This window comes from Mobula birostris, chromosome 19 (assembly GCF_030028105.1).
Source record: "Mobula birostris isolate sMobBir1 chromosome 19, sMobBir1.hap1, whole genome shotgun sequence".
Taxonomy (NCBI): domain Eukaryota; kingdom Metazoa; phylum Chordata; class Chondrichthyes; order Myliobatiformes; family Myliobatidae; genus Mobula; species Mobula birostris.
In genome coordinates, this window is record NC_092388.1 from 5,865,161 (window position 1) to 5,888,528 (window position 23,368).

The 23,368-nt window shown below is 37.4% G+C and overlaps 1 protein-coding gene across 2 annotated transcripts in view; it reads right to left on the bottom strand.

Moving 5' to 3' along the window:
• top2b (DNA topoisomerase II beta) overlaps positions 1-23,368 on the bottom strand; it is a 95,790-nt gene that overhangs the window by 13,924 nt on the left and 58,498 nt on the right. For both annotated transcript variants that reach the window (XM_072283161.1, XM_072283160.1), the window contains exons 21-30: positions 21,718-21,949; positions 18,152-18,286; positions 17,398-17,598; positions 17,112-17,307; positions 11,518-11,609; positions 9,996-10,151; positions 9,829-9,912; positions 7,299-7,499; positions 4,318-4,453; positions 3,140-3,298 (exon numbers count right to left, since the gene is read on the bottom strand). In XM_072283161.1, the coding sequence (XP_072139262.1) occupies positions 3,140-3,298; positions 4,318-4,453; positions 7,299-7,499; positions 9,829-9,912; positions 9,996-10,151; positions 11,518-11,609; positions 17,112-17,307; positions 17,398-17,598; positions 18,152-18,286; positions 21,718-21,949 (1,592 nt within the window). The remainder of the gene's footprint in view (positions 1-3,139; positions 3,299-4,317; positions 4,454-7,298; positions 7,500-9,828; positions 9,913-9,995; positions 10,152-11,517; positions 11,610-17,111; positions 17,308-17,397; positions 17,599-18,151; positions 18,287-21,717; positions 21,950-23,368) is intronic.

Here is a 23,368-nt window from a genome sequence, read left to right on the forward strand (position 1 = left end):
AACCTTTTCAAATGGTGTATTTTAAAACATAGTTTATTTTATACTCAAATTAGTCAAAGTCACTACAGCACAGAAACATGCTCTTCAGCCTATCTAGTCTGTCCTGGTTTGTTATTCTGCCTAGTCCCATCAATCTGTACCTGGAACACAGCCCCCCATACCCTCCCCATCCATATATTTATCCCAATTTCTCTTAAATGTTGCAATCAAATCCGTATCACCACTTCCGCTGGCAGCTTAGACCATAAGATACAGTGCATATAAAAAGTATTTCCCTTGGAATATTTTACAACATTGAATCACAATGGATATAATTTGGCTTTTTTGACACTGATCAACATCAGAGACTCTTGTGTCAAAGTGAAAACAAATTTCTACAAATTTGCCTAAATTTATTACAATTATTATTAAACACATAATAATTGATTGCATAATTACTCACTCCCTTCAAGTCAATATTTAATAGAAGCACCTTTGGCAGCAGTTAGAAACTCAAGTCTGTATGGATAGGTCTCTATCAGCTTTGCACATCTGGACACTGCAATTTTTCCCTATTCTTCTTTACAAAACTGCTCAAGCTCTGTCAGATTGCATTGGGATCATGAGTGAACAGCCCTTTTCAAGTCCAGCCACAAATTTTCAATTGGATTGAGGTCTGACCTGGCCACCCCAGGACATTAACTTTGTTGATTTTAAGCCATTCCTGTGTAGCTTTGGCTTTATACTTGGGGTCAGTGTCTTGCTGGAAAACAAATCTCCCAAGTCATAGTTCTCTTGCAGACTGCATCAGATTCTCAACCAGGATTTCCCTATATTTTGCTGCATTCATTTTACCCTCTACCTTCACAAGCTTTCCAGGACCTGCTGCAGTAAAGCATCCCCACTGCATGATGCAGCCACCACCATGCTTCACAGGATGATGTATGATTTTTGATCATATGCGATGTTGGCTTACGCCAAAAATAGCAATTAGTCTGATGGCCAAAAAGCTCAATTTTGGTTTCAGCAGACCATAGAACCTTCTCCCAGCTGACTTAAGTCTCCACATGCATTCTAGCAAAATAGCCAAGATTTCATGTGAGTTGATTTCAACAGTGGCTTTCTCTTTGCCACTTTCCCATAAAGTTGTGAATGGTGAAGCACCCAGGCAACAATTGCTGTATGCAGTCTCTCCCATCTCAGCCACTGAAGCTTGTACCTCCCCCAGAGTTGGTAGCCTCCCTCACTAGTCCCCTTCTTGCATGGTCATTTAATTTTTAAGGAAGGCCTGCTCTAGGCAGATTTGCCATATTCTTTTGTCTTCATGGTGTAGTCTTTGCCAGGATACTGTCTCACCAGCAGTTGGACCTTCTAGGTACAGATGTATTTTTACTACATTCAGTTGAAACACCTTGACTGCACACAGGTCTCTATTTAACTAATTATGTGACTTCTAAAACCAATTGGCTGCACCAGTGATGATTTGGTGTGTCATATTAAAGGCGGGGGGGGTGGGGGATGAATGCTTATGCAATCAATTATTTTGTGTTTTATATTCGTAATTTAGTTCACTTTGTAGAGATCTGTTTTCATTTTGACATGAAAGTATTTTTCTATTCACAAAATAATCTGCAGATGCTGTTGTCAAAGGAACACTCACAATGCGCTGGAGGAACTCAGCAGGTCAGTCAGCATCAGTTGAAAAGACTAGTCGACGTTTCGGGCCGAAACCCTTCATCAGGACTGAAGGAAGAACTTTGGGGAGGGTTTGAAGAATGCTGGTAGTTGAAAAAAAACAGTAATTTGAAAGACAAAGGGGTGGGGAGGGGAAGCAGGGAGGTGATTGGCAGGAGAACAATAGTAGAAGGAGACGGAACTATGAGGGAGGTGACGTGAAATAGGGATAGAGGAAGGGAGGGGGAGGGAATTACCGGAATTGGAGAATTCTATGTTCATAAACTGATGCTGACTGACCTGCTGAGTTCCTCCAGCGCATTGTGAGTATTTTTCTATTGATCAGTGTCAAAAAAGCAAAATTAAATCCACTGTGATTCAATGTTGTAAACATGAAAACTTCTGCAGGGGGGGGGTGAACACTTTTTTTTAAATAGGCACTGCATGGGAGCAGGATTAGGCCATATGGCCCATCAAGTCTGCTCCACCACTTCATCATGGCTGATCCAATTTTCCTCTCAGTCCCTGTATCTCCTGCCTTCTCCTCATATCCCTTCATATCCTGACCAATCAAGAATCTATCAACCCCTGCTTGTTCCACAGTGGCACCACCATCTGAGTGAAGAAGTTTTCCCAATATTTTGTCTTTCACCCCAAACCTAAGACTTCTCATTCCAGTCTCACCCAACTTCAGTAGAAAAAGCCTGCTTGTATTTACCCTATCAATATCCCTCAATTTTATATCCTTCCATCGAATCTCCCCTCATTCTCTAGGGAATGTTTTAGACTATTCAACCTTTCCTAGTAACTCAGGTCCTCAAGTTCTGGCAACATCCTGTAAATTTTCTCTGTACTCTTAATATTTGTTTTAGATCTCTCCACTCTAACTTCCTTTTTGTAAGACTGTTAAGAAATAGGGTACAGGTGAGACCATACCTGTAGTATTTATTCAAAGCTTAATAAATCATACCATTACTTAAAAGATATATTGGTATTGGAGGCAGACCTAAAGAGCTAATCTACATTGCTAATTCCTTCTCTAAAAAAACTGTCTGATCACTGATGGTGAAAGAAATTTGATCTATATTCCTTGGAGTTTAAAAGAATGATGGTGATCTTTATTGAACAGTTAACTGACTGTCCCCAACTTCAGGCCAAGAAGTGTAAGTAAAATTTAAGCTAACTGGAAACAATGAATAACTGTTCTTTAGGTGAAACAGGATGGAGGATACTTGTGCCAGAAGACAACATTGCAGGATTCCTCAAAGAAATTATCCTAGGCACAAGCATCTATAGATAATTTATCAATGACCTTCCCTTCATTGCAAGATCAGAAGTGTGATTATTCACTGATGATTGAGCTGCTTTCAGTTTCTTTGACTTCAAAAGATAAGTGGTCAATAGCAAGCATGTTACATAAAAAGGTGGAGAAACCTGTATTATTAGATTAAGGTCCAGCTGTTAAGAGGTTATTCACGTTAGTCACCTGCAGCTCTACGAGGCGTAATCTCTCTTGGAATATACGTCAAATCAGGTTCTTCAAGGTCATCATCTGACTTAGATTCTGAATCAGACCAGGGGTTCTTTTTCTTTCCCTTTTTCACTTGAGATTTGGGAGTCTGAGACGCTTTCCTTGCTCGGGCACCTGATAATCAAAAACAGAAATTCATACCATAAGGGATTTCTGTTTGTCATGTGTCACTTTCTCATTTGTCACTTTGTTACATGTATTAATCTTGACATACAAAATACGTTATCTTATTGACAATTTCCATTCCGTTATCAAAAGCCACACCACAGGTGATGGATTTGCTGCCGCACACCTCCGGCAATCTGGTTCAATCCTGCCTCTGGTGCTTCTGTGAACTCTGCACCATTCTCCCCAGGAGTGCGTGGATTCCCTCTGGGTGCTCTGATTTCATCTCACATTCTAAAGGCGGCAGATTAATTGGCCACTCTAAATTGCCTGCAGTGTGTAGGTGATGGGTGGAATCAGGGAGGGTTGATGGGAATGTAGGGAGGATAACAAAATGGGATTAGCATTAATGGGTACTCGATATTTGGTGCCTACTTGGTGGGCTGAAGTGGCTGTTCCTGTGTTCTAATTTATTCAGTGACCATAAGCTAACTTAGCTACCGTGCATAGCATTAATTTGTAGCATCTTTTGATTTACATAGGTTTAGGCTGACTGTTAGTTTAAAGTTAAGAAAAGGATGCTATTGACATTCTTCCTGGAAATTATACGTTTAAAGCTTATATCGTTTGAAGGACAGAATTGATCAGGTGGAGACAGCAGTCCTTTAATAAAGAAAAAGTCAAAGAGTTATATTGTAGATCATATCTGTACAAACCTGCAAGTATTCACTAATATAGCAGTTACATTTTTTTTTAGAAAGGTAGCTCCATTTTAAATTAGGATAAAACTTTGACAGAAGTACATTTTCAGACTTTCATTAATTTTATTATCACATTCAACATTACATTTAATTTTAAATTGTTTTGACAGAGTCTAAGAATAGGCTTTGCTTTACTATTAGAAGTTACATTTAAGTAAATGTTGCTTTTGTTTGAACAAGTTAGTGGGCACCGCTTGTTTCTCATTCTGTTTAATATCGTTGGTCTACCGGATAAAGTGGAGCACATCCTAATTTGTGTAAACACACCAGGTTCCTTCTTCTCTTTCTTCAGGCGTGGAGCTTTAACTTTTGCCTCACTTGTGTCCAATGCTTCTCCATTTCCTTCCCCTATTGCTGCCCCAACCTCTTCATCAAATTCCAGCTTTATTCCATCTGCATCACCCTGAAAATTAAAATATGAACAATAACAGCCCAGTAATAAAAAATTTCTGTAGTGAAATAAATAAGGAGATACAAATTCTTTGAAACACTCTAAAAAGGAATAAAAATTGATGTGTTTGTCAAGTAAAGTGAATATTTTAAAGGTAAATTATGTTTGGTAAACGTAAAGATATTATTGAAAGGATTTGGGCCCGTGATCAGCATTGTAGGAAGCTAGAAATGGGGCATCATCAATGATCACTTGGAATTTAGTAATGATACTAAGGTAGGTAGTTTGCAAAAAGTAAAGTTTCATTGAATACTTAATTTTAAAACAGGGATAGGATGTGAGTACTTCCGATTTGTTGTGGATAAATTTAACAAGGACCAAAGGAAAGAAAAATTACTGTAAATGAATAGAATAAAGCTCTCTCATAGCTTGAAAGTACAACTGTGTGAATATCTACATGCATATAGAAAAATATATAATAGAAACCCTGTGCAAGTTTTATGGGTTCAGCATAGAGAAGGTCCAGTCATGCCTTGAAAAAGTATTCAATCCCAGCTGTCCCAATGAAGGGCCTCGGCCCAAAACATCAAATGTTTACTCTTTTCCATTGTTGCTGAGTTTCTCCAGCATTTTGTGTGTGTTGCTTCAACCCCAACAACTACTTTCACATTTTTACTGTCTCATTTTCTAAATTTAAAATATATAGAATTAGGTTTTTTTTGAGCTAATCTATAAAACATTGTGCATCATATCAAAACAAATGGAAAAGGTCAAAACCTAATATACTAAAAAATAGAAACCAAAATTGTGAGGCTGAAAAACATTCATCCCCTTTGTAATTACTACACTAACTATCCTCAGATGCAATATATGCATTACTTACCAACTCACCCAATTTGTTGTTGTAGAAATTTGGAAGATCACCTGTTTTCAACAAATTCATAAGAATAAATACCCCCTCTCTCTGTAAGTTCCAATAGTGTGGTAGATTTTCAACAGACCAAAGCAAAATGAAGACAAAAGAGCATTCAAGACAAGTCAGGAAAATGCACAAAAGAGGTACTTATGCAAGAGTGGCAAGGAAGAAGCCCTGGCTAAAATAAAACATATCCTTGGCCGTAAAGATTTTGTAAAGCCCCACTTAGAAGATACTGTAAAGATGTAGAAGGTGGTCTTATGGTCAGATGAAATTGAAGCGGAACTTTTTGGCCTCAACACTAAATGGTAAGTGTGGCGTAAATCTCATACTGCGCATTGGCTACTGTAAAGTATGGTGGAGGTACCATTATGTTATGGGAATACTTTTCCAGCAGCAGGGACTGTGAATCAGGTTGGGTCTGATGGGAAGTTGAATACTGCTAAGTAATTTGAGATCCTGGATAAGCCTCTACCAGAAACCTTAAACTGGGAAGTTCATCTTTCAGCACATTGCTAGAGCAATCATAGAGTGGATTCAAATGAAGAAAATTGATGTCTTTGAGTGGCCCAGTCAATCCAGAACTTAAATCCAATCAAACATCTCTGGCAAGACCTCGAGATTGCTGTCCACCATTGCTCCCTAACTAACCTAGTACATCTTGAGTAATTTTGCAAGGAGAAATGGGCAAACCTTGCTCCAGCACGTTGTGCAAAGCTAAGAGACTTATTCAAAATTATTACTGGCAATAACAGCTGTGAGAGGTGGTTCAACTAAGTGCTGAGCGGGGGGGGGGGGGGAGGAGTGAATACTTTTGAACTGCTGACATTTCAGTTTTTGAGTTTTTAATTTTTCTTGCTTTACAATTTTCCCTGCTTTTTAGGTTCAAGTGTAAAAAAAAGTAACGTGATTCACAAATAAAAATTCTCAGTTAAACTAATCAAAATCTCTGGTTGTTATACTCAATTATGTGAACAAAGGGTTGGGGGCTGAATACTTTTACAAGGCACTGTATAGCTTGCTTTTTTGGCTATAAAGCTTCTAAAGCTTCTCATTACTGCAATCAGGAACCTCCAGCACAAGCCATGCTTTTGCAAAGTTAAAGCTGTAAGGGATGCTGCAAGGTAGCAATTCTATGGCAAAACAGATTAAAGACACTGAGTTTGGGAAGAATTTTAAAATAAAGAGTAAATACGGGTAAAAACTTTTCCAGTAAGTGATCATCAATCTAAAGCAACCAAGGGATAAGGGAAAAAGTTCAACGCTCAGTAAAATTTGTATTTTGCTATTAGCATTCGTTGAGGCATTTCTGTTACACTTGTTAGATAAAACTAGAATAAATATTTAAGGCTGAGAATTTGATCAGATAGATACAAAGCAAGTAACCTAGGGCACCAGGGTCACCTGGTGGTTAGCTCGATAGTATTACAGCTTGGGGCATCAGAGTCTGGAGTTCAATTCTGACGTCATCTGTAAGAAGTTTGTATATTCTGCCCTGTGAATGCATGGGTTTCCTCCAAGTGCTCCAGTTTCCTCCCACATTCCAATGACGTAACTGTTAGTAGATTAATTGGTCATTGTAAATTGTCCTGTGATTAGGCTACTATTAAATTGGTAGAATGCAGGACCATGATCAGGATCAGGCTTGTTAGGCCGGAAGGGCCTGTTCCACGCTGTTACTACTAAGTAAATAAATACCTCCCTCCATCCTTCAATGCTTTCAGGCACATTGTATCCATTCTTGCAAACACCAAGGAGCAAAGCAGATTAATAAGGCAACTTATTTTGTTTTTACTTTACTAAACCCAACATCAATGTAATCTTAATTTCAGTAGTAATAATAACAATGCAACCATTTAATGAAATACAGAAGGGTAATTATGTGAAACAAAAGCATTACAATATATCCCAAATGTACCTTAAAAGTAATTTTAAACTTGCCTTTCCTTTCTTCTTCAATAATTTTTTTGTTCCATCTGCTCTTACTGCAAGTGTGATGACAGGTTCAATTCTCCTGCCATGGACTGAGGGCAGAGTCTCATCAAGCTGCATCTTTTTGAATTTTGGTTTGCCAACTTTTCCCTTGACTGCCTTGCTAATAGTTCCTGATAGAGCATCGTCTCTCTCTTGAGCTTCCACACGCTGCAGTAAAATGGAGAAATAGGTTTGTTTCAACGGTCACATCTAAAGGTTTGGTATTGGTATTAATTTATTATTGTCACACGTGCTAAGATACAGTGAAAAGCTTGTCATATACTATTTATACAGGTCAAATCATTACACAATGCATGAAGATAGAATATGATAAAACAATAACAATGCAGATTGAAGCATAAAAGCTACCAAAAAACTGCAATGCAGATAAACAATAATGTGCAAGACTGTAAGTGTAGACTGTGATGTTAAGAGTATCATATCAGAGGTCCGTTAAGTAGCCCGATAACAGTGGGACAAAAAGCTGTCCTTGAGCCTGGTGACATATGCTTTCGGGCTTTTATATTTTCATTGTTACTCAACAAGTATAAAGACCATAAGACACAGCAGAATTAGACCATTCAGCCCATCAAGTCTGCTCCGCCATTCCATCATGGCTGTTCTCAGATCCTACTCAACCCCATATATTTGCCTTCTCACCATATCCTTTGATGCCTCGACCGATCAAGAAACTATCAACATCCACCTTAAATATACCCACGGGCTTGGCTTCCACCGCAGTCTGTGGCAGAGCATTCCACTGATTCTCTACTCTCCGGCTAAAAAAATTCCTCCTAACCTCTGTTCCAAAAGGTCACCCTCAATTTTGAGACTGTGCCCTCTTGTTCTGGATACCACCACCATAGGAAACATCCTCTCCACATCCACCTTATCTAGTCCTTTCAACATTCGGTAGGTTTCAATGAGATCCCCCGCATTCTTCTAAATTCCAGTGAGTACAGGCCCAAAGCTGCCAAACGCTCCTCATATATTAAAACCATCATTCCTGTTATTATCCTCGTGAACCTCATCTGGACTCTCTCAATGACAGCACATCCCTTCTGAGATATGGGGTCCAAAACTGTTGATAATACTCCAAGTGCAGCCTGACTAGTGTCTTATAAAGACTCAGTATTATCACCTTGCTTTAATATTCTACTCCCCTTGAAATAAATGCCAACATTGCATTTGCCTTCTATATCACAGACTCAACCTGTAAATTAAACTGGGAGTCTTGCACGAGGACTCCTAAGTCCCTCTGCACCTTTGATGTTTGAACCTTCTCCCCATTTAGATAAAAGTCCGCACTATTGTTCCTTTTACCAAAATCCATTATCGTAGATTTTCCAAAACTGTATTCCAACTGCCACTTTTTTTGCCCATTCTTCCAATTTGTCCAAGTCCTACTGCAATCGCATTGCTTCCTCAGCACTACCTACTCCTCCACCTATCTTCGCATCAACTGCAAACTTTGCCACAAAGCTATCAATTCCATTATACAAATCAATGTGAGAAGTAGCAATCCCAATACTGAGTCCTGAGGAACACCACTGGCAACCAACTTTATTCCCAGTCGCTGCCTCCTGCCTGTCAGTCATTCCTCTGGCAAATGCCAGACATTGAAACATCTAAGTTATCGAAGCTAACAATGCAGAAAACATACTGAAATATATATAAATTAATTGATGTTTCATCAACCACAAAACCCAATTCACTACAGTTTAGTAATGCTAATGATCACTTTGACACCTTTGCATTAAAATTGACTTTTTTGTTCTAATTGTATTCTTTCTTGTAAAAAATGTGTATAATTTATGCTTTTTTCTTGTGAATGCACCTTATATGATGCTACGTGCCTGTGATGGTGCTGCAAGATGATATTACACATGATAAACTTCACTTTGATTTTGGGCTAACATGCACAAATGGTGGATGAAATCAGCAAGTCAGGTAGCTTCTATGAGGGGAATAAATTCATAGATGCTGCCTGAGTTCCTCCAGCATTTTGTGTGTGTTGTTCAAAATTTCCAACAACTGCAGAATCTCTTGTGTTTTTGATTTTGGTGTATCAGATCCTATGTCAAGTTGACCTGGTGTGTGGATTTGAATGCAGATTTCACAGCACAATGTTGAAGAAAGCTAACAGGACTCAAGTTGACAAGAAACCCAGCAATGGCGCATGGTAACGAATTCAACACCATCTGTCACAAAGTCTCAGATGTCCATGTACACACTTGAATTGGGATGATCATGACTTATAGTCAAACACTGATTGTTCCAGTGGAACTGCTGAATCTGGCAAGAAAGATTTACCCCATTACTTCTGGATTGGGGACAAAGTATTTGTCATAATATTGATGACTACTACAATTTACCTTTTTATACATTCAGACAGCAATTACTTTCAGCATTTATAAATAGTTATTTTAAAAATCAAAACATTATAAACATCCTGAAGATATGGAGCTCACAGGTAGGAAAGTTTTGTCAAACTCACATCAAGTTCCTCAATAAAAGTAGCAAGGTCATCCTTCCAAAGATCAGGAGCACTCTTTCTTTTGAGGTCATCAAGTTCCTTTCCCTATAATAAATAAAATACTGTTTGAAACAGCATTCAGGGAAAAAGAATTGCAACCATGAAGATAGATGGAACCTGCACATTACTTTTGAATCCCTGTTTTTCAGCAGTTCGTCAACTTTTTCCTTTGTAAGGCACCAAAGAGGCATGTTCAAGATGTAGTTGAAGTCTGGCCCAGAACCAGCACCGGAAACACTTGAAGTTCCATCGTCCGGTTCCAATAAATCCTCTTCTGCTGCTGTCTGTAAAACAGAAATAAAGGAACTGAGGAAGGAAACCAAAATTCAATATAAAGAATGCCCATACAAATTTTAAGGTAGAAATTAATATAGTTTATGGAATCAGAACACTAATTAAAATATGAACTTGAATCTGGAATATAAAATGTCTAGCTTTCATATTCATTACCTAAAATGCAATTGCAGAGAACCAAGGTTAAACAAATTTATTCCAGATCCATTCCTAGTGGAACAAGCTAGCCACCACATAGAAAGTTTGAGTCTAGAACTTCATTGTGTTGTAGAGCATTGAACAGCATTTTCTATCACATTTGTTTCTGGTTTTAGTTTCTGATCTTTTAAGATGGTAAAAAGGAAAATTTGGCATCCAAGCAATCTGTGAAATCCATTTTTAATGAAGGAAATTTATAAATTATGGAATAAACAATAGATTTATGAGAATGGAAAAGGAAGAAAAAAAGTAACAGTACTGGAACATCATTTAAACAATGGGGGAAACTCCTCCTGTATCTGGCTCATAGCTCATAATTTCCTAAAGCTGTATTTAGCAGCTTATGGATATGTACTTAAAATTTTACTGGGATTCTAAATCTTGGAAGTACAGTAAGGCAGCACAGACCAGAGACTATTTCTGAAATAAGACAAAGCTGATGTCAGAACTTTGTCAAGAAATAGAAATAAATATCTTTGACCTTCTAAGACATTTAGAGCTATTAATATTGATGTAAAGCTGTGAAAAAAGTAGAAACATTTACATATCAATTCTAAACTGAAGTGATCATTAGAAAAAAAACTCTCACCTTCCTCATTCACCTGTGCTCTGTCCACAAGGGTCAACGCAAGCTCCTAGTGGCTTGTGATTTCAAATCCCCTCCTATTCCTATACTGGCCTGTCCCCCTTGGCCTTTTTAACTGCCAGGGTGAGCTCAAGGCAAGCTAAAGGAACCATTATATCCTATATGGGGAATCTATAACCCAATGCTATGAATACTGTATTTTACAATTTCAGGTAACCCCTCATCTCCTGTCTTCCCCTGCACATTACATCTAATCTCCCATCTTTGTCCTTTTTCCACACATCCCGCACCCATTTGACAAGTTTAACTTACTAACTCATACGTCTTTGAAATTTGGGAGGAAACCCACTCAGTCACAGGGAGAACATACCAACTCCTTACGGACAGTGGCAAGAATTAAACCCAGATAACTAGTGCTGTAATAGTATTATATGAACTGCTATGCCACTGTGCCACCCTATTCTTAAAATTTAGAATCTCTCTCGAAGTTCAAGCATGCAAGTTATGATTTACATGTGATTTAATATAACAGTTAACGTAGCCTTGAAGGTTGCTTGGTAGTTATATTTTACCTTCTCTTGTGCATCTTTCCAGGCTTTAACTGGGTCAGATTCATAGCCCCGCTGAATGAGCATTTGGTAAAGGTCCTTCTTTGATTTATTCTCTGAAGAGGAATTATTTTGAATTAAACATTAAAAAAATTTGCAAGCAGCACAAATAAATTTCACACTTCCAACTCCAGTGTCCAATTCCCTACTTGTAGGTACTTTTCTGTGCAGTCACAGAAAGTAAATTATTGCTCTTTATCTCCTTCCATATCATCATACAGGGGTCCCTTTAGAATAGAGGTGAGGAGGAATTTCTTTAGCCGGAGTGTGGTGAATCTGTGGAATTCACTGCCACAGACAGCTGTAGAGGCTAAATCACTGGGTACATTTAAAGCAGAGGTTGATGGGTTCTTGATTAGTAAGGGGTCAAAGGATATGGGGAGAAGACAAGAGAATGGAGTCCACAGGGATAATAAATCAGCCAAGATTAAATAGCCTAATTCTGCTCCTATGTATTATAATCCACAGGAAGCAGAGATTTTCGTGTACTTCATTCACAATTAGTATATAATATTTACTGCTCTCAATCTGGTCTCAATAGCATGATAAGCATAATTTTTTTTTACAGAATCCTTCATAGAACATGAATGATCACTCCATTTCTTTCCACTCCTGCTTTGACTTCCACCCTTGACTCATTATAGGGCACTACAGCACAAAAACAGACCCTACAGCCCATCTAGTCCATCGCGAACTATTAACTTGCTTAGTCCTACTGAGCTGCACCCGGACCATAGCCATCCATACCCCTCCCATTCTTGTACCTATCAAAATTTCTCTTAAATGTTGAAATCAAACCTGCATCACCACTTCTGCTGGCAACTAGTTTCTCACACCCACCACCCTCTGAGTGAAGCAGTTTCCCTTATGTTCCCCTTAAACAGTTCACCTTTCACCCTTAACCCATGACCTTTACTTCTAGCCTCACCCAACCTCAGTGGAAAAAGCCTATTGCATTTACTCTATCTATACCTTTATCAAATCTCCCCTTATTCTTCTACACTCCAGGGAATGAAGTCCTAACCTATTCAACCTTTCCTTACAACTCAGGTCCTCAAGTCCTGGCAACATCCTTATAAATTTTGTCTGTACTCTTTCAGTCTTATTGACATCTTTCCTGTAGGTAGGTGACCAAAACTGGACACCATATTCCAAATTATGCCTCACCAACACGTTATACAACTTCAACATAACATCCTGACTCTTGTACTGAATACTTTGATTTATGAAGGACAATGTGCCACAAGCTTTCTTCACAAACCTGTGATGCCACTTTCCAGGAATGACGTATCTATATTCCCAGATCTCTCTGTTCCACCATGCTCCTCAGTACTCTACCACTCACCGTGCAAGTCCTACCCTGGTTTGTCCTCCCAAAGTGCAATACCTCACACTTTGTCTGCATTAAAATCCAACTGCCATGTTTTGTCCATTTTTCAAGCTTGTCTAAATCCTGCTGCAAACTTCGATAGTCTTCCTTACTGTCCACTATACCCCCAATCATGGTGTCATCCACAAATCTGCTGATCCAGTTTATCACATTATCATCCAGGTCATTGATACAGATAACAAACCACAGACCCAGCATCAATCCCTGCGGCACACCACTACTCACAGGCCTCCAGTACAGATGGCAACCATCTACTACCACTCTCTGGCTTCATAAAGGAAAAGCACATCTTAAAACTTGGCACTTTGCAGTCGTCTGGACTCACAGAGTTCAACTATTTTAGCAAGATCAGAATTTTCAGATTTTGCCCTCCATTCCTTTGATTAGATATTTATATTGAGACTTTTAGTACATTATACTATACCTACTTTGTCATTAATCTCTCTTAGGTTCAACCTTCCCCACCCCCTTTATTTTCTGCCTCTTCTCTGTATGTTTAATCTATTTTTTCTTAAACTATTCAGTTCTCAGGAAAGATTTTTGGCCAGAAATATTAATTTTGTTACTATCTTCATGGATGCTGACTACTTCCTACAATTTGTCTTTATTTCAAATTTTGAGCACAAATTTATCCATTATATACAGCATATATAATGTTATCAGCAAATTAATTGTTGTAATAATGCCTTTTAACATACTGTAGCAAGATTTGGAAGCAAAGTTTTTGTACAAATGAAAAGTAAATATTTTTCAAGATATTAAGCAGATTAGTCCTTTACAAATACAAAAATCTGAAATATTCCTATTATACAATGCCTACAAAAAGTATTTACATCCCTTGTAAGTTCTTATGTTTTATTGTTTTACAACATTGAATAACAGTGGATTTAATTTGGCTTTTTTGACACTGATAAACAGAAAAAGGCTCTTTCATTTCAAAGTGAAAATGAATTTCCACAAATTGGTCTAAATTTATTAAATACAAAATAACTGATTACCTAATTACTCTCCCCCTTCAAGTCACTATTTAGCAAATGCACCTTGGGCAGCAATGACAGCCTTGAGTCTGTGTGGATAGGTCTCAATCAGCTTTGCACATCCGCACACTGCAATTTTTCCCCATTCCTCTTTACAAAACTGCTCATGTCAGATTGCATGGGGATTGTGAGTGAACACCCCTTTTCATATTCAGCCAGAAATTCTAAACTGGATTGAGGTCTGAACTCCGACTTAGCCACTCCAGGGCATTAACTTTGTTGGTTTTAAGGCATTTCTGTGCAGCTTTGGCTTTATGCTTGGGGTCATTGTTGTGATGGAAAACAAGTCTTCTCCCAAGTCGCAATTCTCGTGCAGATTGTAATCAGGTTTTCCTCCAGGATTTCCCTGTATTTTGCTGAATTCATTTTACTCTCTACCTTCACAAGCCTTTCAGGGTCTGCTGCAATGAAGCATCCCCATAGCATGATGCAGCCACCACATGCTTCTTGGTAGGGATGGTGTGTTTTTGATGATGTGCGGTGTTTGGCTTACACAAAACGTAGCATTTAGTCTGATGGCCAGAAAGCTCAATTTTGGTTTCATCAGATCTTCTTCCAGCTGACTTCAGAATCTCCCACATGCCTTCCAGCAAATTCTAGCTAAGACTTCATGAGAGTTTTCTTCAACAGTGGTTTTCTCTTTGCTACTCTCCCATAAAGCTGCAACTAGTGAGGCACCCAGGCAACAGTTGTTGTATGTGCAATCTCTCCCATCTCAGCTACTGAAGCTTGTAACTCCTCCAGAGTTATCATGGGTCCCTTGGTGCCCTCCCCAACTAACCCCCTTCTTGCACGGAGTTTTTGAGGACAGCCTGCTATAGGCATATTTACTGCTGTGCCGTATTCTTTCAATTTCTTGATGATTGACTTAACTGTACGCCATGGGATATTCAGTGACTTGGAAATTTTCTTGTATCCATCTACTGACTTGTGCTTTTCAATAACATTTTCACAGAGTCCTTTGTAGTGTTCTGTTGTCTTCATGGCGTAGTTCTTGCCAGGATACTGACTCACCAGCAGTTGGACCTTACAGATATAGGTGTATTTTTACCACAAACAGCTGGAACACCTTGACTGTACACAGGTCTTCAAAAACAGATCTCCATTATTTAACTTCTAAACCTAATTCGCTGCACCAGTGATGATATGGTGTGTCGTATTAAAGACGGTGGATAGTTATTCAATCAATTATTTTGTGTTTTATATTTGTATTAATTTAAATCACTGTGTGGAAATTTGTTTTCACTTTGACATGTAAGAGTCTTTTTCTGTTGATCAGAGTCAAAAAAGCAGAATTAAATCCACTGTGATTCAATGTTCTAAAACAATAAAGACCTAAACTTCCAAGCGGGGTGAATACTTTTTTTAGGCACTGTATACTGTATTCCTACCACTCCTCTCTGAAAACTTGGCAAATGATATTGGATAAAATTGCAAGTATTTAAAAAGCATTAAAATTGACATAAGTAACAGATTAAAAGAAACAAAACTAAAAAACAATCGAACAAAAATAATTATTCGTAATCAGCTACTGAGTAAGATCAGGAAATCATGCTAGCTCAACTAGTTAAGTTTGGAACTTTGATAATTACACAGAAGTCCTGAAACTCACTAGCACATAGGTTGAGAAATACCAGCAGTTCTGCATTAAAATCTGGTCCAGTGAAAACTGCTTAAAGAATGGTTATTTATCTATTCTCTCCAAACATTTTTTTTTTGTTATTGATCCAGTTATCACTCAGCAATCAATATAATCTATGTTGTTTTGGAACTCAAAGGGGTCAGAGTCAGTATTTTTTTTAAGTAAAATTATTGCTGGCAGATATAATAATCAGCTTGCTAAGAAATTGTTAACATTTTCAAAAAGCCATGTTGCACAGTCAATTTATCATTTGACTGGAGGTTATACTTTTAAACCATGGACACTAGCTGAAATCAATTCAAAATTTTAGAATGCACAAAATCCCCAAATATTTTCAGAATCTCTTTCTTAAGTTGTTCCTAAACAATAGATAATATCTGGGAATACTACAATTTTTTAAGAAACTAAATGGACTAATCAGAAATCTAGCAGGTTATAATTATTCACTATGGCCTACTTTATGCAAAAAGTAGCCTCAATATATAACTGCTTAACCAGAAGTTTCACAAGTTGACATGAGTTTAAACTAGTAATTAATTATTTCTGATGTTTAATAATTTTAGGCTCATCTGCTTTTCAGCAAAAATGGATAGTGTTAGAGAGAGGAAAGAGGAAAATGGCACATTTTTTCACTAATTTAGAAACAAATAAACCCTACAGCACAATACAGGCCCTTCAGCCCATAAAGCTGTGCCAAACATGTCCTTACCAAAGAAGTTACCTAGGGTCACCCATAGCCCTCTATTTTTCTGAGCTCCATATACCTATCCAGGAGTCTCTTAAAAGACCCTATCATATCCGCCTCCACTACCATCGCCGGCAGCCCAGTTTAGTTGGTGATTTAAGAATAATATAAAAATTGAGAGCACCCTAACTGGCTGCATCTCTTCCTGGTATGGGAACTGTACTTCCCTTTACCGCAGGACTCTGCAGAGAGTGGTGCGGACAGCTCAGCACAGCTGTAGATGTGAACTTCCCACTATTCAGGACATTTACAAAGACAGGTGTGTAAAAAAGGCCTGAAGGATCATTGGGGACCCGAGCCACCTCAATCACAAACTGTTCCAGCTGCTACAATCCAGGAAATAGTACCACAGTATAAAAGCCAGAACCAACAGGCTCCAGGACAGCTTCTTCCACCAAACCATCAGACTGATTAATTCATACTAATACGATTGTATTTCTATATTATATTGACTGTCCTGTTGTACATACTATTAATTACAAATTACTATAAATTGCACATTTAGACAGAGACATAACATAAAGATTTTTACTCATGTATATGAAGGTTGTAAGTAATAAAGTCAATTCAATTCACCTGCTGTAAGGTAAATAGAATGGACTGGAATTATATTCAAATAAATAATTCAATCTTATTGTACTAACTTACAATTGTTCAACCATACTTTATGCAGCATAAAATTCTAATTACTAAACGTAGCAACATGGAAATGTACATTTTGTACTTTAATCCATCTATCCTTACCAATTGTAATCTTCCCTTGTATTTTCTCTATAATGAAGCGAGCTTGGTTGTTTAATTTCGCAGACTCTGCCCCCAACATTCCTGACAACCACTCCTTTCTCAAACTGTAATAATGTAGCCTTAAATCAAAGAATTCCTTTAAGATGTCTTGCACAGTTTCATATTTCTTCATGCAACCCATGTGATCAAAAAGGACCTGCCAATGAACAATATTATTGCTATTTGGAGTTGTTTTAAGTACAAACATTTAATAATTTTACATATTAAAATACATTTTAAAAACTACCATAGAGTTGCAAGTGAGAGTCGTTTGTAGTTTGAACACTTTGTGCAAACCGGCAGCTTCTGCTTGCGCAAGTTTCTCCTCAGACATTTTTACAACAAATTTAACTGTGGCATCAGTGTGATATTCTTTATAGTCATTTATCAAAGCTGGTGTCTTTTCAGTTCCATTGAGCATTGGCTCAAGAACTTGTTCTTTGTATGCCTACAGGAGAAAAACAAAGTCTTTTATTCAGTTCAGCATAAGTTGTAAACCAGCACACGTTATATTTGAAAAACAGGATTTCCAAGTATTGAGATGTCCAAAAGGAAAATAACTTTGGATAGAAAGGAATATCCCATTCTTCATCAGCATAGAAAATTCATTTTAACTATCTCAGTGTAATGCTTAATGATATGAGAACAAATGCACTGCAACATAATGATGTCCCTTCATAACTGGCAATTGGTAAAAAATAATTGTAAAATTCTCCTTCCAGTAAAATTAGACATTTAAAGAAAATAAATATAATAGATCCCAACTGTCCAAACAATATCTAGAAATTACTTTTGCCACTAAGTTTAATTAAAACATGAAGGAAATTTTGGAATAATCTATGCCCAGACTCTGACCCAATTACTTGGTTTCAATATGGAAAATAAGAAGTTATCCTTACCTTCAAGAGAAAACAAAACGTGACTATTTGTACTCATATACACCAGCAGTTACTAACTTCAATGTCCTATTGCATTTTAAAACTTTTAATTGTATAAATTACCTGTGTCCAAGTCCTAACTGGAAGTTCTGTAATTTCTATGGTATTCCGATCCAAAACTAGTATTTCACCACTCACAACATACTGGTTTTGGCCCACCTCATGAATTGTCCCTTTGAAGTTCTTGTAGCTTGGTAGCTTGTGAATCAAAGATAATAAAAATCTCACTATTAATAAAGATATTTCTCAGTCAGCCATATTCAACATATTACACAGACACCAACTGTGTGTACCTGAACCAAATACTGATACCATGAAAAACATAATGGTGATCTTTTCAAGTTAATAGCCTAGACTATTAATCAAAATGAAAGCATTATTACAAAAATTTTACACATGAAGATTATATATATAAATAAATTATTTTTAGACTAAAGGCTATTCTCACTGATAACATGAAGTAATGAAGAATAAACTAATCATGCTGCTTTTCAGAATCACAGGGTATCTCACCAATGAAATGCTTTGTAAGTATCAACATTGTTATAATGTAAGGAATAGCAGGACACAATTAAAAGCAAAGAAATAAATGGCCAGATAACAGTTTTGAGAAATAAATGTTTATAGACTGCAAGGAAAACCACCATCAAGTTCGAAAACAGTATGAAAATTTACAATTGCTATTGGTAGATCATCACCAGCATCAGGCGTCATGCCCAGTTTGAGCTTTGACTGCCATGGCCCACATACTCCTGTTTCGGGTCAAGTTGATCAATTCATTGGTATTCATTTCCAGTTCCCTGGCTGCTGTCTCCATCATCATTTGTCTTTGTCTTCCTCTTGCTTTCTTCCTTTCAATCTTTCCCATAATTACCATGCATTCTAACTCCTCTTTCCTAATCACATGTCCAATGAAGTTATGTTCCCTTTTCATGATCTCATACATTATCTCTCTTTTTGTGTTTGCTCTGTTCATGACATCCTCGTTAGATATTCGTTTCGTCCAAGATATTCTTTGCATCCTCCTCAAAAACCACATCTCTGCTCTACAATTCGTTTCTTCATGTTACTACAATTCCCATTTCCAGAAAAGTTGGGATATTTTCCAAAATGCAATAAAAACAAAAATCCGTGATATGTTAATTCATGTGAACCTTTATTTAACTGACACAAGTACAAAGAAAAGATTTTCAATAGTTTTACTGACCAACTTAATTGTATTTTGTAAACATACACAAATTTAGAATTTGATGGCTGCAACACACTCAACAAAAGTTGGGACAGAGTTAAAATAAGATTGAAAAGTGCACAGAATATTCAAGTAACACCGGTTTGGAAGACTCCACATTAAGCAGGCTAATTGGTAGCAGGTGAGGTATCATGACTGGGTATAAAAGTAGCGTCCATCAAAGGCTCAGTCTTTGCAAGCAAGGATGGGTCGTGGCTCACCCCTTTGTGCCAAAATTCGAGAGAGAATTATTAGTCAGTTCAAAAGGAACATTTCTCAACGCAAGATTGCAGAGAATTTAGGTCTTTCAACATCTACAGTACATAATATTGTGAAAAGATTCAGGGAATTCAGAGACATCTCAGTGCGTAAAGGACAAGGTCAGAAACCACTGTTGAACGCACGTGATCTTCGAGCCCTCAGGCGGCACTGCCTAAGAAACCGTCATGCTACTGTGACAATTATAGCCACCTGGGCTCGGGAGTACTTTGGAAAACCATTGTCACTCAACACAGTCCGTCGCTGCATCCAGAAATGCAACTTGAAACTGTATTACACAAGGAGGAAGCCATACATCAACTCTATGCAGAAACACCGGCGAGTTCTCTGGGCTTGAGCTCATCTCAGATGGACCGAAAGACTGTGGAACCACATGCTGTAGTCAGGTGAGTCCACATTTCAGCTAGTTTTCGGAAAAAACTGGCGTCGAGTTCTCCGTGCCAAAGATGAAAACGATCATCCAGATTGTTATCAGTGAAAGGTGCAAAAGCCAGCATCTGTGATGGTATGGGGGTGCATCAGTGCCCACGGCATGGGTGAGTTGCATGTATGTGAAGGTACCATTGACTCTGAGGCGTATATTAGGATTTTAGAGAGACATATGTTGCCATCAAGGCAACGTCTCTTCCTGGGACATCCATGCTTATTTCAGCAGGACAATGCCCGACCACATTCTGCACAGGCTACAACAGCGTCGCTCTTGACTGGCCTGCTGCCAGTCTACATCTATCTCCTACTGAAAATGCATGGCGCATCATGAAGAGGAGAATCAGACAATGGAGACCACGGACTGTTGAGCAGCTGAATTCTTATATCAAGCAAGAATGGACAAAATTTCCAATTGCAAATCTACTACAATTAGTATCCTCAGTTCCAGAATGATTAAAAAGTGTTATTAAAAGGAAAGGTGATGTAACACAATTGTAAACATGCCTCTGTCCCAACTTTTGTTGAGTGTGTTGCAGCCACCAAATTCTAAATTTGTGTAGGTTTACAAAATACAATTAAGTTGGTCAGTAAAACTATCGAAAATCTTTTCTTTGTACTTTTGTCAGTTAAATAAAGCTTCACGTGAATTAACATATCACAGATTTTTGTTTTTATTGCATTTTGGAAAATATCCCAACTTTTCTGGAAATGGGGTTTGTAGATATTGTCCAACATTCTGAGCCATATAACATAACTGGATAAACATAACATTTCAGTACTCTGAGGTGGGTTGTCATGCCTAATTTAGTATTGGTCAGAATACTCTTCATTCTCGTAACTGGTAGATAGGACATTCATTTACCAGCTTAACATCAAAGGAAACAGGAATCCCATGAAATGTCACTCTAGCTCACGCATTGAAGTGTTCAGAATTGTAGAAATCACTGCCTTTCAACTCAAAGGCTGACACTATCATTTCCAATAACAAAAATGGGTGCATATAGATAGAATGCATCGTGATTAGGGTTTTCACCTAAAGAAAAAGGCAGGTCAAATTGCTAGAATAATGATATTACAGTAACATTTGCCATCTTCAAATCATTTGAACCACAATTGATCTGTGATTGTAAGGAAAAATGAAGCAATAGCAAGTCAACACTTTATACCATACCAAATTTTCTTTTCCATTCAACTCAACTGAAAAGAATTAGGATATAGCATTGCACATGCTCACTGGCAAAGACTCAGTACTTCACCCTAGTATTTTCATTGTTTTTCCAAGTTCTGGGTGCCCTTGAACTAAGTGATTTGCTCAGGACTAGAATTTCAGAAGTCATTAAAAGTCAGTCACACTGGTGGTTCTGAAGTCACATGTCGGCCACGTCAAATTTCATCCTCTGAAGAACATGATATTAAATCAGTTGTAATTTTTACAACTTGCGATCATGATTACAATTTTTTAACTTCCCAGTTTATTAAGAGTTTAAATTCCACAGCACCCATGGGGGAATATGAACTCTATGCCTCACGAGTATTAGAATGGTATCTTAAGCACACCATCACTAAATCCATATCTATGGTGTCCTTCAGAAAATGAACTTGAGTAAAATTCAATATTATGTAAAATGCATTTACTCGGAAGTGTACAACATTGTGATTTGTGTTAAATTATGAGTAAGCTTTCATTATTTACCATAGGAAGGGGATCCAACCCATCTAGCATCCGCCTGACATTATTGACTAGTTCTCTGGTATCGTAATTGGGAATTCGACAAGCCCATCCTGTACCAATTCCTTCAGCTCCATTAACGAGGACCATGGGAATTATGGGGCAGTACCATTCTGGCTCAACTCGTTGGTTGTCATCATAAAGGAATTTCAGTAAATTGTCATCCATTTGAGGGCAAAGCAAACGTGCCAAAGGACTAAAAAAAACAAAATACAACAACTTTATCTGCAAAATATTATAGTTAAAATTAGGAATACTATCAATATACAAATTTATAGCAACTTTACAGGAAGTTATAACAGAATTAATTAAAGGGGTATATTGGAAGACTTTTCATTATTATGGTGAGGAAGGAATTCATCTTTGCAAGTGCAAATATAGGAACTGAAACAGATCACTCAAATACTTGAGCCTCACCTGCTATTAAGTCAGATTATGACTGGTCCAAACTCAACTCTATCCTATCAAACTTCTTGCTACCATTCTGATGGAAATTATAAACTGTCATTCAGAGCTTTATAGCTTAATCAAGTACAGCCAGCCCAACTTTAAGGAGGTTGTTGTTCACAATAACTGAGTATTTTGAAAACAATTACAGACCCTTGATGAAATAAAGACGTTTTTTTGGATATTTAGCAAGGCTCCTGTGAAACTTCCCCCAAGTCAGCCAAGAAAGTAAAAACCCAGAGGAATCTAAGGAAGATGGGATGTTACATTCAAACTGGATCAGAAAAAGGGAGGTAAAGCCAGTTAATATAATTTTTTTAAATGACTGGAGACATTTTACAGTTAAATTCAACACAGCTTAGCAACCAGTCTCTTTTCTGTAATATAGAGCAATGACTTGAATATTAAAGCCCCAATTAAAAAGCAGATACTCCTGATGACAAAGTTGAATAGACAGAGAAGTTAAACTGAGCCTGATCACAATGGACAAGATGAGCACAAATGCAGCAAATGAAATTCAATCCATAATAATTAAGAACAATCAAAAAAAGGGAATACATAATAAAAACATGAAACTTTGAAGTTTAGAAGGAACTTAAATTTCCTGTTGATAGGCGCCATAAAGATAGCAAGACATGCAGACATGGTAGCAAAAGTGGCGGCATACAGAACAATTTCCTTTACTGTGCAAAACACAAAGGCAGAATGGTTCTTTGTCAAGTATAAATTTCAATGAAAAAAATTAAAAAGCTGCTATGTAATAAATTAGCTACACTAATCAAAAATACTTTTATCTTAAGAATTTAGTAATTGTGTTCGAGTTTCACAGAGCATCTTAGAGGTAAATTTTTGATATGAACTCAAAGTGTTTAACTGGATGATGGTAACAAAAATGTTTGACAAATCAATAAATATGTAAACATAAATAAGAAAATGAAAAAATGTAAATTACTAATATTTTCAATCTGCATAGACAATGCATACAATAGGGTCTTTTAAGAGATTCTTAGATAGGTACATGGAAATTAGAAAAATAGAGGGAAATTCTAAGCAGTCTCTAGAGCAGGTTACATGGTCAGCACAACATTATGGGCGAAAGGTCTGTAACGTGCTGTAGATGTCTATATTCTATGTTCTAAGATCTACTGTCCCTTTTAAGGGACAGCCA